Below are 17,504 nucleotides of genomic sequence, written 5' to 3'. Positions count from 1 at the left end.
CTTCTCCTTCTCCTTCTCCTTCTCCTTCTCCTTCTCCTTCTCTTCTCTTTTCCTCTTAATATTTTTCTCTTTTTTCTCCTCCTTCTCTCCTCTCTTTCCCTCTCATTCTTCCCCCCTCTCCCTCTTCCTTTCTCACTGCGTTTTTTAAGCTGAAACATCAACATTTCGCCCTTTTCTCCCCTTCACTCCACTTTGCAAAATCCTGGATTCACAACACTTCTGCTGCTGCTATTTTTGCAGGATTTTGGACCGAGTAAGGAGTAAGGGCTGGCAAAGCGAAGCCTCACCCCTGCGCTAACAGAGTGCTCAGGTCTCAGATAAACCCACCCGGGGTTTAAAACAATCAGGAAGACATTCAGATTAACCCTGAAAAAGGTCTGGACTCAACGCCCTGAACTCGGAGCTCACGCCGAGCTCATTTCGTGCCCTTGGAATGAGCAAAACGAGCTCCTGGTACTCACTTGGACACGGGGTTGACGCTGGCTTCGATAATCGTCAAACACTTACAACACTTAATGTTTTCTGGGAAATCTTGGATTCCTAAAACGAAAAAAAAAAACCCAAAAAAACAAAAACAAACAGGCAAAGAATATTAGAGACACAAAAATATTTGGTAGGTACAGGGAGATATTATCGACACAAAAGCTGCTTTGTTCATAAACGCTTCACTGGAAATGCACATAGGATTTACGGCTCAGACTTCAGCTCAAGCGGGAAGGAAACACGGTTTGGAATTATCATCCCAAAGGTGACGCTCAAGCCCTGAACAAATGCATAAACCCACAGAATTATAACTCTTCTGCTAGTGCTTGATCTATGGAATGTTCTAGAATCACCAGTGACATAATTTGTGCCGAGGTTTTTGTGTCTTCACCCCTTCCCAAAACTGCTTTTCTCTCACGGGATCCTCAGAGTCTCCAGGCCTCCACTGACAGGAAATTTCCCAACGTTTCCAGGAGTTCCTAAGCCTCATTTTTCAAAACCAAACACCCTCGAGCTCAGACAGCGAAGGTTTTAAGGCCCACCAATATGAAAACGCAGAACTGGGAATGCACAGCACCAAACCAGTGCAGACAAATCCTGGGAATTGTTTAAATTCCTCCCACACAAGAGCCCAGCAAGCTCTAAACCCCTTTGGAAGTGGAATGTTCCTGAGTGCATGGAAAACCGACCTCACATTGTTACCCTGGTTTTTTTGAGTTTCTTTATTAGCTTTTTGATTTTCATAAATGGAGTCAGATCTTTTAGTTACTGTAGAATATTAGAGCAGTTTTTCTACCTTTCCCACAGAAGTAATATAAACAAATCCTTTGTTTTTCATTCTCTGTCCTTTGTTTGCACATTTCTAACCTGAAAACAATTGTAACTGACAGTTGGTCTGGCCACTGAGGCTGAGGGGTGGAAACCCCAAAAAGCCAATCTTCTGCTAGACCCACAAATGTATAAAAAGTAAAAAATAAACAAAGTGGTTTCTTCTCTCCGCTCTTTCAGCTGGGAGCTGGATCAGAGGAACCTCTGCGAAAATCTCTTGTCTGCGTGTGATTGCTTTGTGTGTCTTGGTGACATCACATTCCTATTCCAATTGGGCAGAAGCCCTCAGTGCACAGGATGCTAAAGAAAACTCTTTTTTTTTTACGGAAAAACCAGAGCAGGATTTCCACAGATCCTCCCCCAAAAGCGCCAGGCGGGAAACCGGAGACGGAGCGCGAATTTCTGCATCCCGAGGGGTAACAAACTCCATCCCAGCTCCCGTTTTTTTTTTGGGGGGGGGGGAAATCTGGGGATTTGGAGCCCTCACCGTTCTTGCTGATGTCGAGCTCCCGGAGGTTGACCAGGCTGGCGATGGAGGTCGGGAGGCTGGAGAGGTCGTTGTCGGGAATGCTCAGCTTCCGCAGCGCTTGGCAGTTGAACAGTTGCTGTTCCGGGCGTTCCGTGGGAAAAACAAATTAAAAAGAAATCCGTTTGGGATGGTTATTGACACACAAAACAGCACAAACCCCCCCCGGCCACAGCCACAGCAGGATTCTCCCAGTGGGGTTTTTTTGGGATGGGACAAACGAATGTTTGAAGACGGTCGAAAGCTGTCAATTCATTGCAATCAGAATCTTGGAATTTTGATATCATTACGTACAATTCACATTCGTTGATGTATTTCGTGTTTGTCATAAAAATTCCCAAATTTTTGTGCCTCCGGGTAAGTTAAAATATTTGATTTCACAATTAAATTTCACAGCAGATTTTAAAATACTGTGACTGTGATCAGATTAAATAATTATCCTCAAGATCCAAAAATGTTTTGGCGTTATCCAAATGATGCTTTCTGGAAATCCCTACCCCAAATTCAGGACTCAGTTCTAATTCTTCCACCAAATTCCAATTTTATAGCAGTGGATTCCCAGTTTTCACCAGGAATTCCTTTGGGAGCTGAGGAAGGCTCGTAACTCATTCCGACCCCACCCGGACACACCCAAGGCTTTGGAAGTGATGGAGGGAGAAGTCCAATTACAAATCTTCCCCCTGGAATTATTTTGTGAAGTGTCATTCCACCAGAAGGAATATGAGACATGGAATGTGGGAATTAGGTCCCAAAATTGCTTTTTTTTTTCCCCACCCACTGGATGTTTAACAGATATTTTTCCCAGTTTCCAGAGCTCCCTGGCCACCAGGATTTTGTTGGAATCATCGTTCCCCCTGTCCATGCACAACTTTAATTCCTCTCAGGCCAAATCCAAGTGATGCTGCCGAGCTCTGAGTTATAAAATCAGGGTTTTATTCTGCACCTCTGGGGAGAATTCCATCCCACTCATGTTTTTCTGGATGCTGATTCCAATGACTCCGCTCTCATCCAGATCAATTTTCCCTTTATTAGTCATCGATTCATTTGACTCACACAAAGAAAGGATTCTTTGCAGCAGGAGAATGAAGTCAAAGGCAAGGAGAATAAAAAGACTTGGCTGGGCTTAGCCAAAAAAAGAGAGTAAGAAATGTAAAACCATCTTGTAAATCCTTGTAAAACCCAGAGAAATAAAAGAGGTGAAGAATTAAAAATCGGCAGGAAGAGAATCGTCATTATGATCCCTAAAATGGCAAGTAAAAATAAAAAATAAAATCAGGAAGAACGAGTTTAATAAATAATTTACTGGGTTCTATTGCATCACGTGAAACCAAAGCAGAGCTGGACTTAACTGAGTTGTTTCCTCCATAAATAATAAAATATGATCAAGAGTTTTGATTCGAAAGAATTTTGTAGTACCAGGGGCACAAAGAACAGAAAATGATGAAAAATTTCCTCTGGAAGAAATTCTTAGAATTCGTTGAATTCTTGAATTGTAAAAATACATTTACAGAGGGAGGAGAGAATGGTAGAATTTAATGTGTAAGACAAAAGTTCATGTTAAGTAATACAGTGCCAGTTTCAGGGGGGTTAAAAAAAGGCATTTTCTCTCCTGAAATATTAATTCGGTGATGAAAACAAAACAAAACAAAACAAAAAACCCCTTGAGCAAAAACACCTCAAGCAGAAAATTTGATAAAGGAATTATTTCAGCTGTTGAAATTCCTGGTAGCAATTAATAAAGGCTTAAGACACAAACTGATGAGTGCTATTAACGCCGCCATTAATCTTCTCTTCCACACGGCCAAGATTACATTAAACTCGATTTACTCCAAATTAAAATTATCACCTTCATCCCAATTTCAGCATTTTGGACCTCTTCCCCTTTAGTCCTCCTTTTTTTTTTTTTTCTTTTTTTTTCTTTCCCATGCAGAATTCTGGCATCTTGCTCTGATTTATTTTGTTTTCCATCAAGTCTGGAACCCTTCGATAATTCCGAGGGGCCCAACCCAAATATCCCCAGAATCCCTCCCTAAATCAGGCAATATTCTTCAGTAGCAGAAGGAAAAGAAGGAATTGTTGTTGTTGTTATTATTATTATTAATATTATTATTAATATTATTTTAAGGAGGGGAAGGGGAAGGAGAAGGGGAAGGGGAAGGAACAAGAAACAAGGAACAAGAAACAAGGAACAAGGGGAAGAAGAAAAAAGAAGAAAAAAGGAGGAAGAGGAATTAAGAGGAAGAAGAGGAGGAAGAAGAGAAGGCCTCAGGGCTTCCTGAGCAGGTTTTCCTTAGGATCCATTTGGGATTTCTGAGGATAAAACCCAGCTGGTTCTGTGCTGTCTCTCCAGGGGAGCTCAGGCAGCTCTCCACAGCATTTTTCCATGAAAATAACGGGATTTTGGCTGCTCTGCCCCACCATTTGTGCAGAATTCCTCCACGGAGTGAGACCTCTCCAGCAGTGAACCATCACCTCCCCGCTCCGTGGCATGGGAAAATCCCATTTTGTACTTTTGTAAATGGAATTTTTACAAAGTGTCTGTGCAGCACGAATGGGAAATTTGCTGTGAGATGATGGAGAATGGGGCAATGTTTAATTAAAGATTTGTAAGCATCTTTGATTATTGCGGAGAAAAATTCCATTAAGGCCTGGATCCCATCCCTTCACGCTCCATTATGGAGCCAGCACCTGCCATTAATTGCTTTTTCCACCTTTCCCTCTTTTGTTCCCAGAACATTTTGGTTAAGGGAACTTTTAATTCCTTATAGCAAACACTGATCAGCAGGAGAACGGAATGGAAAATTCCAGAAGAAGAGTTTTACATGGGAAGGATGACTTGGATGATCTCAGGGCAGTTATGAAATTCCTGCTTGGACAGCTGGCATTTCCCAGGAATGTCCCACTGGGATAAAGGGTTGATCCTGACACAAGGGACAGGGCTGGCATTCCCAGGAATGTCCCACTGGGATAAAGGGTTGATCCTGACACAAGGGACAGGGCTGGCATTCCCAGGAATGTCCCACTGGGATAAAGGTTTGATCCTGACACAAGGGACAGGGCTGGCATTCCCAGGAATGTCCCACTGGGATAAAGGGCTGATCCTGACACAAGGGACAGGGCTGGCATTCCCAGGAATGTCCCATAGGGATAAGGGGCTGATCCTGACACAGGGAGCAACCCTGACATTCTCAGGAATATCCCACTGGGATAAAGGGCTGATCCTGACACAGTGAGCGACCCTGGCATTCCCAGGAATGTCCCACAAGGACAAAGGGCTGATCCTGACACAGGGAGCAACCCTGGCATTCCCAGGAATGTCCCACTGGGATAAAGGGCTAATCCTGACACAGGGAACAACCCCATTCCCAGGAATGTCCCACAGGGATAAAGGGCTGATCCGGACGCAGAGAGCAACCCTGGCATTTCCAGGAATATCCCACAGGGATAAGGGGCTGATCCTTGAGGGGAGCTTGCTTTGAAAAGCAGGATAGAGAGGATCCAAGGGCAGCGGTGACTCCTGATCCAGGTACTGCATCCCACAGGAATTTCCATTTCCTTTGGGGAATTGTGTTTCCGAGTCTCAGGCTCCGAGCTGCCCCATTCCTGTGCTGTGAAGAAGGAGCAGGAATCCCTTCTCCTCCCAGTCCAGCCCCAATCCCAAAGGAATATCCCTGGATTCCCCCTCTCCGCCTCTCCCCAGGAGCTCCAGCAGTCCCGGAGCCCGGGCACACATTCCAGGCGTCCCAGCAGGACATGGATTACCTTGGGAAGCTCCTCGATCTGGTTGGCATCGAGGTAAAGCTCCTCCAGGGTCCGCTCGAAGTTGAAAACCTCCTTTGGCACCTGCTGCAGGCCGCAGTGGGAATAATCCAGCACGGAGACGATCTCCTCCTCCCCGCGGAAACACCGGCACGGCACCAGGCGCCCGATCAGCTTCCTTTTGCTTGTCATCTCCAAGCAGCATACTGAGGGGAAAAGGGAGGGAAAAAAAACGGGATTCTGGCACCGGCAGCATCCTGGGGGAAACGTCCTTGGGAATTATTCTCCGGATTGCAGTTCGTTAAAACAACGCTTTTCCCCAGGGATATGCGGAGCGCGCACCGCGCAGGGCTGGCGGCACATTTCTGGAGGGAAAAGGCGGGATTTGGAGGGGAAGGAGAACAGCCTCAATCCTGCGGCTTTTCCCCGCTCTGGGATGGAAGGGAACGCACCAAGCCCAGCCACAAGCCCGGCTTTAATGGGAAAACGAGCCACGGGAGGCCACAAAATCCAAACACACCCATGGAAGCGCAGAGCCGAGGCACATTTCTGGAGGGAAAAGGCGGGATTTGGAGTGGAAGGAGAACAGCCTCGATCCTGCGGCTTTTCCCCGCTCTGGGATGGAAGGGAACGCACCAAGCCCAGCCACAAGCCTGGCTTTAACGGGAAAACGAGCCACGGGAGGCCACAAAATCCAAACACACCCATGGAAGCGCAGAGCCGAGGCCGGTCGCTGGCCCAGGGACTCAGGCCAGGGATCCATGGGAATGTGTTCCAGTTTAAAAGATCTAAACCTGCCAGCGGTGGTCATGCACGAAAACAAAGCGAGAACGGCGAAAGCAGGCAAGAAAGCGACCTGGTGGTCAATTCAAGGGATCATGGGAGAGGAAATTGGGATGGGATGGGATGGGATTAATGGGAGAAAGCAATCCAAATAAGAAAACAATCCGAATTAGCGCTTCCACAACTCCTACAGATGAGCACCGAGAAGTTTGTAATCATTTGAACGAATTGGACTGTAGCTGAATGAATGGATTGGACTGAATCAGACCTGGGTCTGATTCCCGTGGGAAATGGGTGTTTTCCCTGGATCCCCCACACCAGCAGAGCTCCCGCAGCCGCTCCCCACGGGCTCCTGCTGCAGCTGAGGAAAGCAGGAATGGGATCCTTGGCTCCAGAGCAATCCCAAACCATTCCTGCTCCTCCTGTGCCACCATGCTCTGCTGGAAGCTCCAAGAGGGGAAACTTAGCGAAATCCATTCCTTCTCCTGCGCTAAAATACGCATCCAGGAAATTTACCAAAATCCATTCCTTCTCCTGTGCCAAAATACGCATCCAGGAGATTTACCAAAATCCATTCCTTCTCCTGTGCCAAAATACGCATCCAGGAGATTTACCAAAATCCATTCCTTCTCCTGTGCCAAAATACGCATCCAGGAGATTTACCAAAATCCATTCCTTCTCCTGCGCTAAAATACGCAACCAGGAAATTTACCAAAATCCATTCCTTCTCCTGCGCTAAAATACGCATCCAGGAAATTTACCAAAATCCATTCCTTCTCCTGTGCCAAAATACGCATCCAGGAAATTTACCAAAATCCATTCCTTCTCCTGTGCTAAAATACGCATCCAGGAATTTTACCAAAATCCATTCCTTCTCCTGCGTTAAAATACACATCCAGGAAGTTTTCCCAAACTTCTCCCACCCTCAATCCCAGTGATGCAGACCCTCCCTCACTCAGCGAGTAACTTTACACAGTGCCCTGCTCCTTGTCCCTGGAACAAAACCACTCTGGGATGGAGGCAACACTCCAAAAGCAGATTTGGAACACGTCAAGGTGTCCCTAAATCCATCCTGGACGCCTCGAGGAGTTACTTCAACATTTTGGATAAACCAGGCTGTCCTGAAACGTATTTACCACAAAGGCAAGGAGGGCTCAGCCTTCAACCCCCATTCTCCAAACAGCTTCCCAGGTTTTGAGCTCTATTTAGGAAAAAATTGCACAAAGTTAGTCCAAATAAAGCAAAATAAGGTTTTTGTAGAAAGCACCAGTATGGAATGGAAGGACCTGGGCTATGTTTGGAAGGAGTTGAATTTCACGTCCTGTGGGCTCGTGGTGATTAAACCTTTTATAAATTTCAGCATTACCCCGGACTAATTCCAGCTTTGGTAATTACACTTTCCTTCCCTACATTTTGTTGTCTCCTGATGCTCAGGATCCTTTCCTTGGTGCTGGTGGCTGCTCACGGAGAAGGATCATTCCAGGAGCCACCCCCTGAGTGAGCAGAGTCAGGGACACAGCAGCTCCATCCATTCCTTAATCCCTGCAAGGGATCCCTCATCCCTCTTCTATTCCCCTGGAAACACCGGAGCTCGGTGCTTTTCCCCATTTAAGATCTACCTGAGCTGGCAGCAAACATCAAACCCCTCTTCCAGTTTCATTCAGAAAACTCCAAGGAATCCCAGCTGCAGGGATCTGGCAGAGCCAGAAAATCACTGAAGGAATGCTGCAAATCAAGACCTCGGAAGTGTGGATGGGAGCGTGGCAGGGCTGGAATGAGCAGTAAAACTTTTTCCAGAGGGTTCAGAAAACAGGGATTAATTCCAGAGCAATTCTCTCCAGCGCCTCCTTTGTCACACATCTCACACAAGGAATGGTTTTCCCCGCTCCTGTTATTTTCTCTTATTAGCAGCACAATCAGCGCCATTAATACGGAATTCCTTCCCAGTGTCCCATCTAAATCTCCAATAAAGGATCCAATCTAAACCTCCTCTCCTTTAAAGCGCATCCGTCTTTTCCCCAAATCCCATAAATGATTTGTTTGGAAGGCAGGAGCCGTTCCTGGGGCATTTACCAGGATTCCTGGGAGGTACAACTTTTGTATTTTGAAACCAGGGACCACAGAAGCAAGGTCCAACCTTTGGAGCCCAAGTTTACAATTCATGCACTCATTTGGTGCTAATGTCAGGATTCAGAATGGATCCTAAAATCTGTTTTAAAACTTTGCCAAAAGTATGTATCTTTTGATATCTTATATCTTATGATAGTGACGTTTGAACTTTCACTTTTGCAGGCATCAATGAATTTACGAAGAAGATTCGAAATCCATATGCAATTGATAACAATGAGCTACTTGATTTTCTGTCCGGAGTCCCTTCTGATGTGCAAGTGGTATGTGTGTGTGTGTGTGTGTATATATATATATATATATATATGTGTGTGTGTGTGTGTGTGTGTATATATATATATATATATATATGTGTGTGTGTGTGTGTGTGTGTGTATATATATATATTTTTTTTTTTTTTTTTTTTTCCCCCAGGGTAGCTGCTCCCTCCCCTGACTTTAAGGAAGGCACTGGGAATTTCCCAGTTTGTTCCAGCACCCCAGAATTTGCAATTCCTCTGCCAAGAGAGCTCTGAGAGCGGCGACCGCGCACAAGAAATGGAGAAAAGCTGAGCTTAAGGTTGGAATTAAAAAAGAAAGCAACCCTCAGTTTTCCTTCAGCCCAAAGCCTTTTCCCCATGGATATCCTCCTGGCACTGGCCAGACATCCACTTTCATTTCCCTTCTTCCCTTTAATTAATTCTGCGGGCTGCCTGGCTGATTTCCACGGCGTCCAGTCGCGGTCTGGGTCACTGCAGTAATTAGGGAACTTCAAAGCTCTGGGAGTCGTCTTCATTTCCAGCCCCGCGTTTCAATTAGGAACACAACCCCGTTAATAGACTCGGAGCTTTGAAGGAACGGAGGAGGGCTCACTCCGCCCTTACAACCGCGTGCAACCTTCCTACAGCTTTGCCGCCTCCTCACCCGGATTTTGGGATTCAAATCTGCGGCTCACCTTTCTGAGCTGCAGCTTTGTGGGCACCAGCTCTGCACGAACGCGGGGAGTTTTCAGCACTTTGTTTCTTTGCGAGTTGTGTAACTCTCGCTCCCTCTGCCTTGGATTCCCCATCCCAAGCTTTTGTCTCCGGCTGTGATCCCGTACTTGTGACACGGGAATTGCTTGGGAATTGGTGCTCCGACACCAGTCCTCGCTGCTGTTTCGCATTTCCTCCCCGTTTCCCCGTCCAGAAAAAGGCCTCTGGTGAGGTGGAACCTGCTCAACCTCTGCCTGCATCGCTCTCCCTGAAAATCCTGCTGGATTTCCCCAGGAGATATCCAGCTGGGGAGGAGCATTCCAAGCCTGGACCCTGCCCCTCTGCCCAGGCGAGGCCCCACCTGCAGAGCTGCCCCAGCCCTGTCCCAGCACAGGGAGCACCTGGAGCCGCTGGAAAGAGCCCAGAGGAGGCTCCAGGATGAGCACAGGGGTGGAGCGAGGGGGACAGGACACAGGGAAAAGCTTTCCATCCAGTGAGGGCAGGGCTGGATGGGATATTGGGAAGGAATTCCTCCCTAGGAGGGTGGGGAGGCCTTGGAATGGAATTCCCAGAGCAGCTGTGGCTGCCCCTGGATCCCTGGCAGTGTCCCAGGCCAGGTTGGACGTTGGGCTTGGAGCAGCCTGGGACAGTGGGAGGTGTCCCTGCCATGGCAGGGGTGGGAATGGATGGGATTTGGTGTCCCAAAAAACATCGGAGGTGATCGGTCACAGGTGGGACTCAATGACCTTGGAAGGCTTTTTCACCCTCAGGAATTCTGGGATTCTCCACTGGAAGTCGCTCCATTTCATCCAAGTTACACTTTCCCACACCCTGTTATTGGCGTTTTCCCCCAAACTTCCCCCCTGAGCCGGGCAATCGTCACTGATCTGTTCCTAATTGGAAATGCAAAACTAGGGATTTATTCCGGTTGTAGAAGCCACTGGTAATAGCCTTCATTAACCTTCCCGGAAGAATGAGGCACTCTGGCTCTAAAGTCACAATAACAGAATTATTAGGGAGCATCCAAAGGGGAATTGGCCTTATCAAAGAGAGGGGTGTGCAATATTATCTCAATTGTTTTCCCGCACAGAAATTCCCAGATAAGCAGCATATCTCCCCCAGAAATGCCATTTAATGCTGATAATTGAATTCCTTTCATTATGCCCCCGTTACAATGGCCTGCGTTCAGGTTCACATTCAGATTTGGCTAATCCTAAAATAAAATAACCAAGCGTGAAAAATCAGATTTCAGCTTTTGTCTCCCGGGAATATTAATGAGGGAAAGTTTCCCCGGCTTTGCTGCGAGGCCTGGGAGGTCCCTGGAGACCTGAACACCTTGAGAGCTGGGAAAATGCAGAAAAAGGATAAAGTAAAAATGAAGAATTATTTCTACCAAGCACCAGTTTTGGCTAAATGCAAATCTTTATCTTTTCTGATAAGATAATCCGTTGATTCCAAAGGTTACTATTGGCCTTGCCTTGGAATTCCCGATTTCCTTCCTTGAAATTCCTTCCCAGAGGAGGTTTTCTGAGTGAATGGCTTTGGATAATCCTGGATGATGATGATGACTCCAGTGGCAAAGGCATTTTAGAGACAGCAAAAGCAGCTGTTGGGGTTGGTTTGATTATCACAAGTCCGTGTCCTGTTCCCCCTACAGACAAGGAAAAGCCCGGATTCTTTTTATAGGAGTGACAGAATTCCAGCAATTTGTTGCGCATTAGCGGAACACGTTGAAAATTAATCATTATGCTGTTAATTGCTAGAAATTCCAATCACTCTGACAGCTCGCCCTGCAGACATTTCAGCAGGAGAGAATCCCAACAAACAAGAGACATTTCTTCGGGAAGAGTGTGCTGTCTGGAAATCGGGGAATTTACATTTCTGCTTGGAACTTTGATGTGTCGCAGCTTTTATGCGCAGTAATCCTTCCGTTTAGGAGATTATGTGCTGTGAAATTCGGGATGAAATGGGCTTTATTTGATGCTTTATGGAGCAATGGCTGGAAGCGCTCTCCGAAGGAACAGCACGGAAAACATCATTTACCTGCTGAAGGCACCACGGGAACAAATTGGGATTTAAGCAGGAACAGCAAAACTGGGATTCTTCCTCACAGAATCCTAGAGAATCCCTGATTATTTTCCAGCGCTTTCCGTCGCGATCCAGCTGCACTATTCCCGATGCATGGATCAGTTTAACCATGATTATTAATCGCCTCAGCAGGATGGCAGCAGGAAAGGTGGGAGCACTCCGCTGAGCCGGCGGTGCCAGGGAGGGGAACAGGGAATGGGAGCCACGAACCGGAGCAGGGACAGGGAGCTCGAACTCAGAGCGACAGCCCTGACTCACAGCCAGAGCTGATCCTCTGGCACAGATGTGGGATCACAGAATCCTGGAATGGCTGAGCCTGGAAAGGATCTTGAAGGTCTGCGAGTTCACCCAGCAAGCCTGGCCAGGTCCCAAAGTGCCACCTCCAGGAATTCCTTGGACACCTCCAGGGATGGGCACTCCAAACCTCCCTGGGCAGTTCCAAGGCCTGAGCTCCCTTTCCATGGGGAAATTCCTGCTGCTGTCCCCCCTGAGCCTCCTTTTCTCTGGGCTCAGCCCCTTTCCCAGCTCCCTCAGCCCCTTTCCCAGCTCCGTTCCCTGCCCTGGACACACTCCAGTCCCTCGGGGTCTCTCTTTTCCTGAGGGATGAGGGACGTTTCCCTCCCTGTCTCTGCCATGGGATGGGCCATTCCCACTGGAGCAGGCATTACTGAAGTTCCAAACTGGAGATCAGGTTCATTTCCGTATTTCCCAAACCTCTGGAGCACACAGAGCACGCTGGAAAACTCGTGGCTCCCTCAGTGTGAGAAATGTTCCCATGCAGTCACAGAACCTTTTCCTTTCTGAACAAAAGAGGGATTTTTCAACCATTCAAAATTCCAGTTCTGATCCCACTCCCGGTTTTCTGCCAACCCCCACCACTCCAACTGCACCCTGAAAGTTTCTATCCCAAAATGTGCCCATTCTTATGGATATTCCCAGGATTTCCCAGCTTTCATTCACCTTCTTTTACCCTTCTCTGCTCTTTGTTATTCCCCAGCAATAACTTCTCACCTGGGCCATCCTCTCCTTCCTTCCCCATCCCAATGCTCCTCGATTCCCTCCCTCCACACATCCCTTTCCCATTCCCAGCACAGCTCCCACCTCCAGACCCCTCCTCTGGCTCTCACACCCTCTCCCCTCATCTCCCCCAACTCTCCGCAGCTGGGTTTAAAGTTCTGCACCACCACAATCATTTCCTGCCTTTCTGTCCTCTGGAATTATCCCTTCGCTGTGGAATTATCCTCTTTTCTAGGAATTCCCGCAGAAACATTCCACTGACCTGCACAAACACAGATTTAGTTCTTCCCCTGGTTCACTCCCAACTAAAAAACTTTTCCCTGATCCCTCCGCTCCTTATATTTTGACACAAAAAGCACAAAACCTTTTGCTGCCCCCCACTTCCTCTTTGTCCCGTAATTCCATCCCTTTCCTGGCTATGGACACAGTGCTGGAAGATGCTTCCATGGGATTCTGGGAATGCCAAAGCCCGTGGCTGTACAGGGAATGTCAGCACCAGGGAAATCGCAGAGGCACAATTCCCACAAGCAGCCGTGAAAATCGGTTGCTCAAGTACGAGGAGACGATTTTGCGTTAAACCCATTTGTCCCCATAAACACCTCCTTGTCCAGGAATTCCCGAGCCTGCCTGCTCTGTATTTCAGTGGGCAGCATGGAATCCTGGAATGGGAGGGACCCTAAATCCCACCCAGTGCCACCCCTGCCATGGCAGGGACACTTCCACTGTCCCAGGCTGCTCCAAGCCCTGCCAAACCTGTCCTGGGACACTTCCAGGGATCCAGGGGCAGCCACAGGTTGCCCAGAGAATGTTCCCTCATAAAATGCTGCACTGGCAAGTGGTTCCTTGAAAATGGATTTCACTTCCCGAAGGGAACCTGTGGCTGGCACATCCTCCCTTCCTTCCTGTATCCTGGTTTTTAGTGCTCCGATGCCTCCTGCTCCTTTGTGGTTTAAACAAGGGGTGTCGGGGTCAGGTCCCCCATCAAAGGGAGATGATTTTGGAACTCAGAATTCAAAATTCAGAATTCAGAATTGAGAACTCAGAACTGAGAATTCAGAATTCAAAACTCAGAACTAAGAACTGAGAATTCAGAATTCAGAATTCAGAATTCAGAACTGAGAATTCAGAACTGAGAACTCAGAACTGAGAATTCAGAACTCAGAATTCAAAATTCAAAATTCAGAATTCAGAACTCAGAACTAAGAACTGAGAATTCAGAATTCAGAATTCAGAACTGAGAATTCAGAACTCAGAATTCAAAATTCAAAATTCAGAACTCAGAATTCAGAACTCAGAACTCAGAATTTAGAACTGAGAACTCAGAACTCAGAACTCAGAATTCAGAACTGAGAACTCAGAATTCAAAATTCAGAGTTCAGAACTGAGAATTCAGAACTCAGAATTCAGAACTCAGAACTGAGAACTCAGAATTCAAAATTCAGAGTTCAGAACTGAGAATTCAGAACTCAGAATTCAGCACAGCCTCTCTGGCTGATATTAAGCCCTCTCCTTGCCTGCCTCTGGAAATGAGATGTTCCCAACCCTTCCCATGGCGCTGTCAGAGTCACCCCTAGACCAGCTGCCCTTGTACAGGAAAATGGGAGATTCCAGGGCAGCTCCGGGACAGCTCCACCCTTTTCCAAGGAAATGATTGTGCCAGGAAGATTTGGCTTCAGAAATCTGAGAGAACAAAGCCCTACCACAGCTCCCTCAGCTTCAAACGCCCTCAAGAGCAATAAACAAATGCAGGGCCAGGAGCTGGGCTTGGATGATCCCTGTGGGTCCCTTCCCAGCCAGGAGATGGATTCCATGATTTTATTGTGCGACACAAACCCGGCTTCCACCTCTGGCAGCAAAGTAAGAACCAAGAACTAATCTTGAGCGGTTTGTGGCTGCAAACTCCTTCTCCAAATCCAGCCAGGAATGCTGCACACCGAGCTCACCCCAATATTCCAGCTCCAATATCAGGTGTCCAAGGAGCAGGATAATGGAAAGAATGTCCAAGGACAACATGGAAAAGAAGGATGTCTGCTTGGGTGGCTGGAGAATCCCAGGATCAGAGAGGCTGGAAAAGCCCTCCAGGATCATCGAGTCCCTTGTCACCGGGTGCCACCTCCAGGGACGGCCACTGCAGCCCCTTCCAGAGCCTGGCCACCCTTTCCATGAGGAAATCCATCAGCAGAGGGCTCTAGAACTACATTCTCCCGAGTATCCTGCTCCATGATTAATCTGTCCCAGTTTTTTTTTTTTAGGCAATTAACATGCTGTTCTTCTGGTACAAATGTTCTGTAAAAAAACCCTCTCACAGCTGAGCTGTCAAACACTGAAATTCAGTGCTTTGGAATGTCAGGTTTTTAACAAAGTCCCGGAGTTTGGAAAGTATAATCAGAACTTTAATGCCCAATTACGCAATCTTAGCGATGACTTTCTCGGGAGAATTTTGTCGCTGGTGTTGTAAACTGGGATCAGCCACCAGAACCTCACCAAATCGTTCCACTCTGGGAATAAAGGGCCTGGATTCCTTAGGGAAGGGAGCAGCAGAGCTCCGGGAATTGCGGGTGTGGACAGAACAGCTCTGGAAGGCTTTGGCACATCCTTTCCATTCAGCCACAATGATTCGCTTTGGGATTTTTTTCTTTTACTATTTCCCTTGTTTGTCCTAAGCACTCTGAAAAAACAGAGGGATTTTCCTTGCTCAGCTCGTTTAGTTGAGGCTGAGACTCCTCCCCAGAGCAATCCCAACAAGTGCTGGGTGTCCAGAGCCAGAGCCTGGAGCCAGATTTAAAAAAAAAAAAAAAAAAAGGACAAAACCCTTGGATAAATTTACCATCCACCCACCTGCTGGATTCAGCCTTGGCTGGATGAAGCGCTCTCCCAGCACAGAGAGCCTCGGGGCTTTTGGGGTTTGGCAGCAACTTATAAATAACCACCAAATTTCCATTTACAGCCTGCTCTGGTGACTCCGGGAGAGGAGTTCAAGCCTGGCCCAAAGCTGTCGTGCAGAGGGAAGGGAAACAGGGAATTTCCCATCCTGGACGTTATGGATTTATTGGACATTTTCTGTAGCAGGGATCAAATATTGAATTGTTTGGACAACTACAAAGCAAAGCAAAGCCACCAAGTGTCCAAAGATCTGCCTGGAATTCCAGCCATAACATTCCCAGCAATGCTTGGAATGTCGTTATGATGTTCTCCAAATCCCGCTTTACAAAACTCGAGTTAATTCCGACAGGAATTGCCAATATTATAATTTCACCCGTTCCAGACCAAAACCCTCAAGCAGGTGCATTTTATAAAGATTTAACTCTAATGTTTCCAATATTTAAAATAAACATAGAAGATTTATAAAGATTTATAATTTTCTAAAGATTTAAATCTAATATTTCCCAGATCTTTCCCCAGAACCAAGCTGAGCAATCCCTGTTTGTCATTCCCGCAGCGCAAGCAGAGGAGCTGAGGCTTTTGCTGAAGCTTTTCTAAATTCATTGGACATCCGGCGATTCCATCGGTTTATTTGCATTTAAATTTTCCCAGCCACCTTTCTGCTGATAATGATGAAAAATAAAAACGTGGATCGATGTCCCCACAGCGGCACAAGGTCCCTGGTTCCTCTCCTTGTTCCTGCTCCTTGGCATTTGGCAATTTTCTCTGGCTATTGCCAAGACACTTTATTTATTCTTAGATTACATTATCTAGATTTTTATTCTATTTTATGCCGGCTTCTATTGAAGTATTTCTAGCAGATTGGCAATTTAGAGGTTTTGAGACACTTTGTCACTTTTCAGTCCACGTGGATTCTCTGCGGGAGACCCCCGGAGGAGGGAATGGAAAGAGCTCCTGTGTCACCTCCAAAAACCAACAAAACCAACCCAGAAGACACTGAACTGTGTCCATTAAAGCCCTCGGAGCTGGGTGACTCCAAGAAAACCCTGAATTTATTGATTTACTACTCTCAGTGAGCTCTTACAACTCAGAGAGGATTCTGTTAATATTTAATTAAAGGCATCCCTTCTTTGAGTTCTCCAACGGCAAAACAAAAATTCCATCCCTCCACGGCCTTAGAAAGACAAACTCATCCTATCAGGACTTCGTTTAGGAGAAATAAAAGGATTTTCCTAAAACCAGAATTGTTTTACAGCCATCCATTGCCAGGGGAGTCAGGATCCGTGAGGGGGATGTGGCTGCTCCATCCCTGGAGGGGTCCCAGGAGCAGCCTGGGATGGTGGGAGGTGCCCTTGAACATGGAGTGGGGTGGGATTTAAGGATTTATTCCCAAAGCATTCCAGGATTTTGGGACTGAGCTGTAAGTGCTGCAGGGATTTCAATCCCCACAATTCCCACCTCCCTGCCTTTGACAGTTTTCCAGTGTTGTCGCTCAAGGGAGGCGCTTGCAGAAAACTCTCCTGCAGGAGCCACTGAAAAAAAAAAAAAAAAAAAAAACCAGGGAAGAGTATCCAGAAAGCTCCTCTCAGTTTCCCAGGCTCAGCTTTGTGGTGAGATTCACTGATTTAAAGGCAGAAAACTGCAAAGTGGGAAAGAAAATAAAAAAAGAATCTCACTGTGCTCAGTGTCAGCTGCCTATGGAGGAAAAAAAAAAAAAAAATACAGGGATCAGAAAATGAGGACAGGGATCAGAAAAAGAGGGAGAAGGAGATCAGGGCTCTGGCCACTGTTTGAGTGGAGGGAAAATAAAGAGAATTTGGGGTGGGACTCGAGAGAATCCAAAAAGAATGAAAAAGCAGCAGTAGGCAAGATGATCACAGAGCAGATGTGGGAACACAGAGAGGTGGGAAAGGGCTGGAAAAGGGTGGGAAAAAGCTGGGGAGGGAGCATTCAGTCCAGGCAGACAGAACACACTGGGAATGCAGCACAGGAATTCAGGGACAGCCCCACTGCCTCTGGATGCAGCAGTGACCCCCAGAGCTTTCCATCCCACCCGGC

At 46.9% G+C, this 17,504-nt stretch overlaps 1 protein-coding gene across 1 annotated transcript in view; it reads right to left on the bottom strand.

Annotated features, from left to right (window-relative positions):
- Positions 1–5,809, bottom strand: part of LRRC7 (leucine rich repeat containing 7) — a 60,605-nt gene extending 54,796 nt beyond the window's left edge. The window contains exons 1-3 of the mRNA XM_058421748.1: positions 5,600–5,809; positions 1,799–1,916; positions 462–540 (exon numbers count right to left, since the gene is read on the bottom strand). Coding sequence (XP_058277731.1) covers positions 462–540; positions 1,799–1,916; positions 5,600–5,788 — 386 coding nt within the window. The 5' untranslated portion in view covers positions 5,789–5,809. The remainder of the gene's footprint in view (positions 1–461; positions 541–1,798; positions 1,917–5,599) is intronic.
- Between the last annotated feature and the right edge of the window lie 11,695 nt (positions 5,810–17,504).

Source organism: Hirundo rustica, chromosome 9 (assembly GCF_015227805.2).
Source record: "Hirundo rustica isolate bHirRus1 chromosome 9, bHirRus1.pri.v3, whole genome shotgun sequence".
NCBI classification, from domain to species: domain Eukaryota; kingdom Metazoa; phylum Chordata; class Aves; order Passeriformes; family Hirundinidae; genus Hirundo; species Hirundo rustica.
Note: the sequence above shows the minus strand (reverse complement) of the source record. Positions and strands in the feature narration are given on the sequence as shown.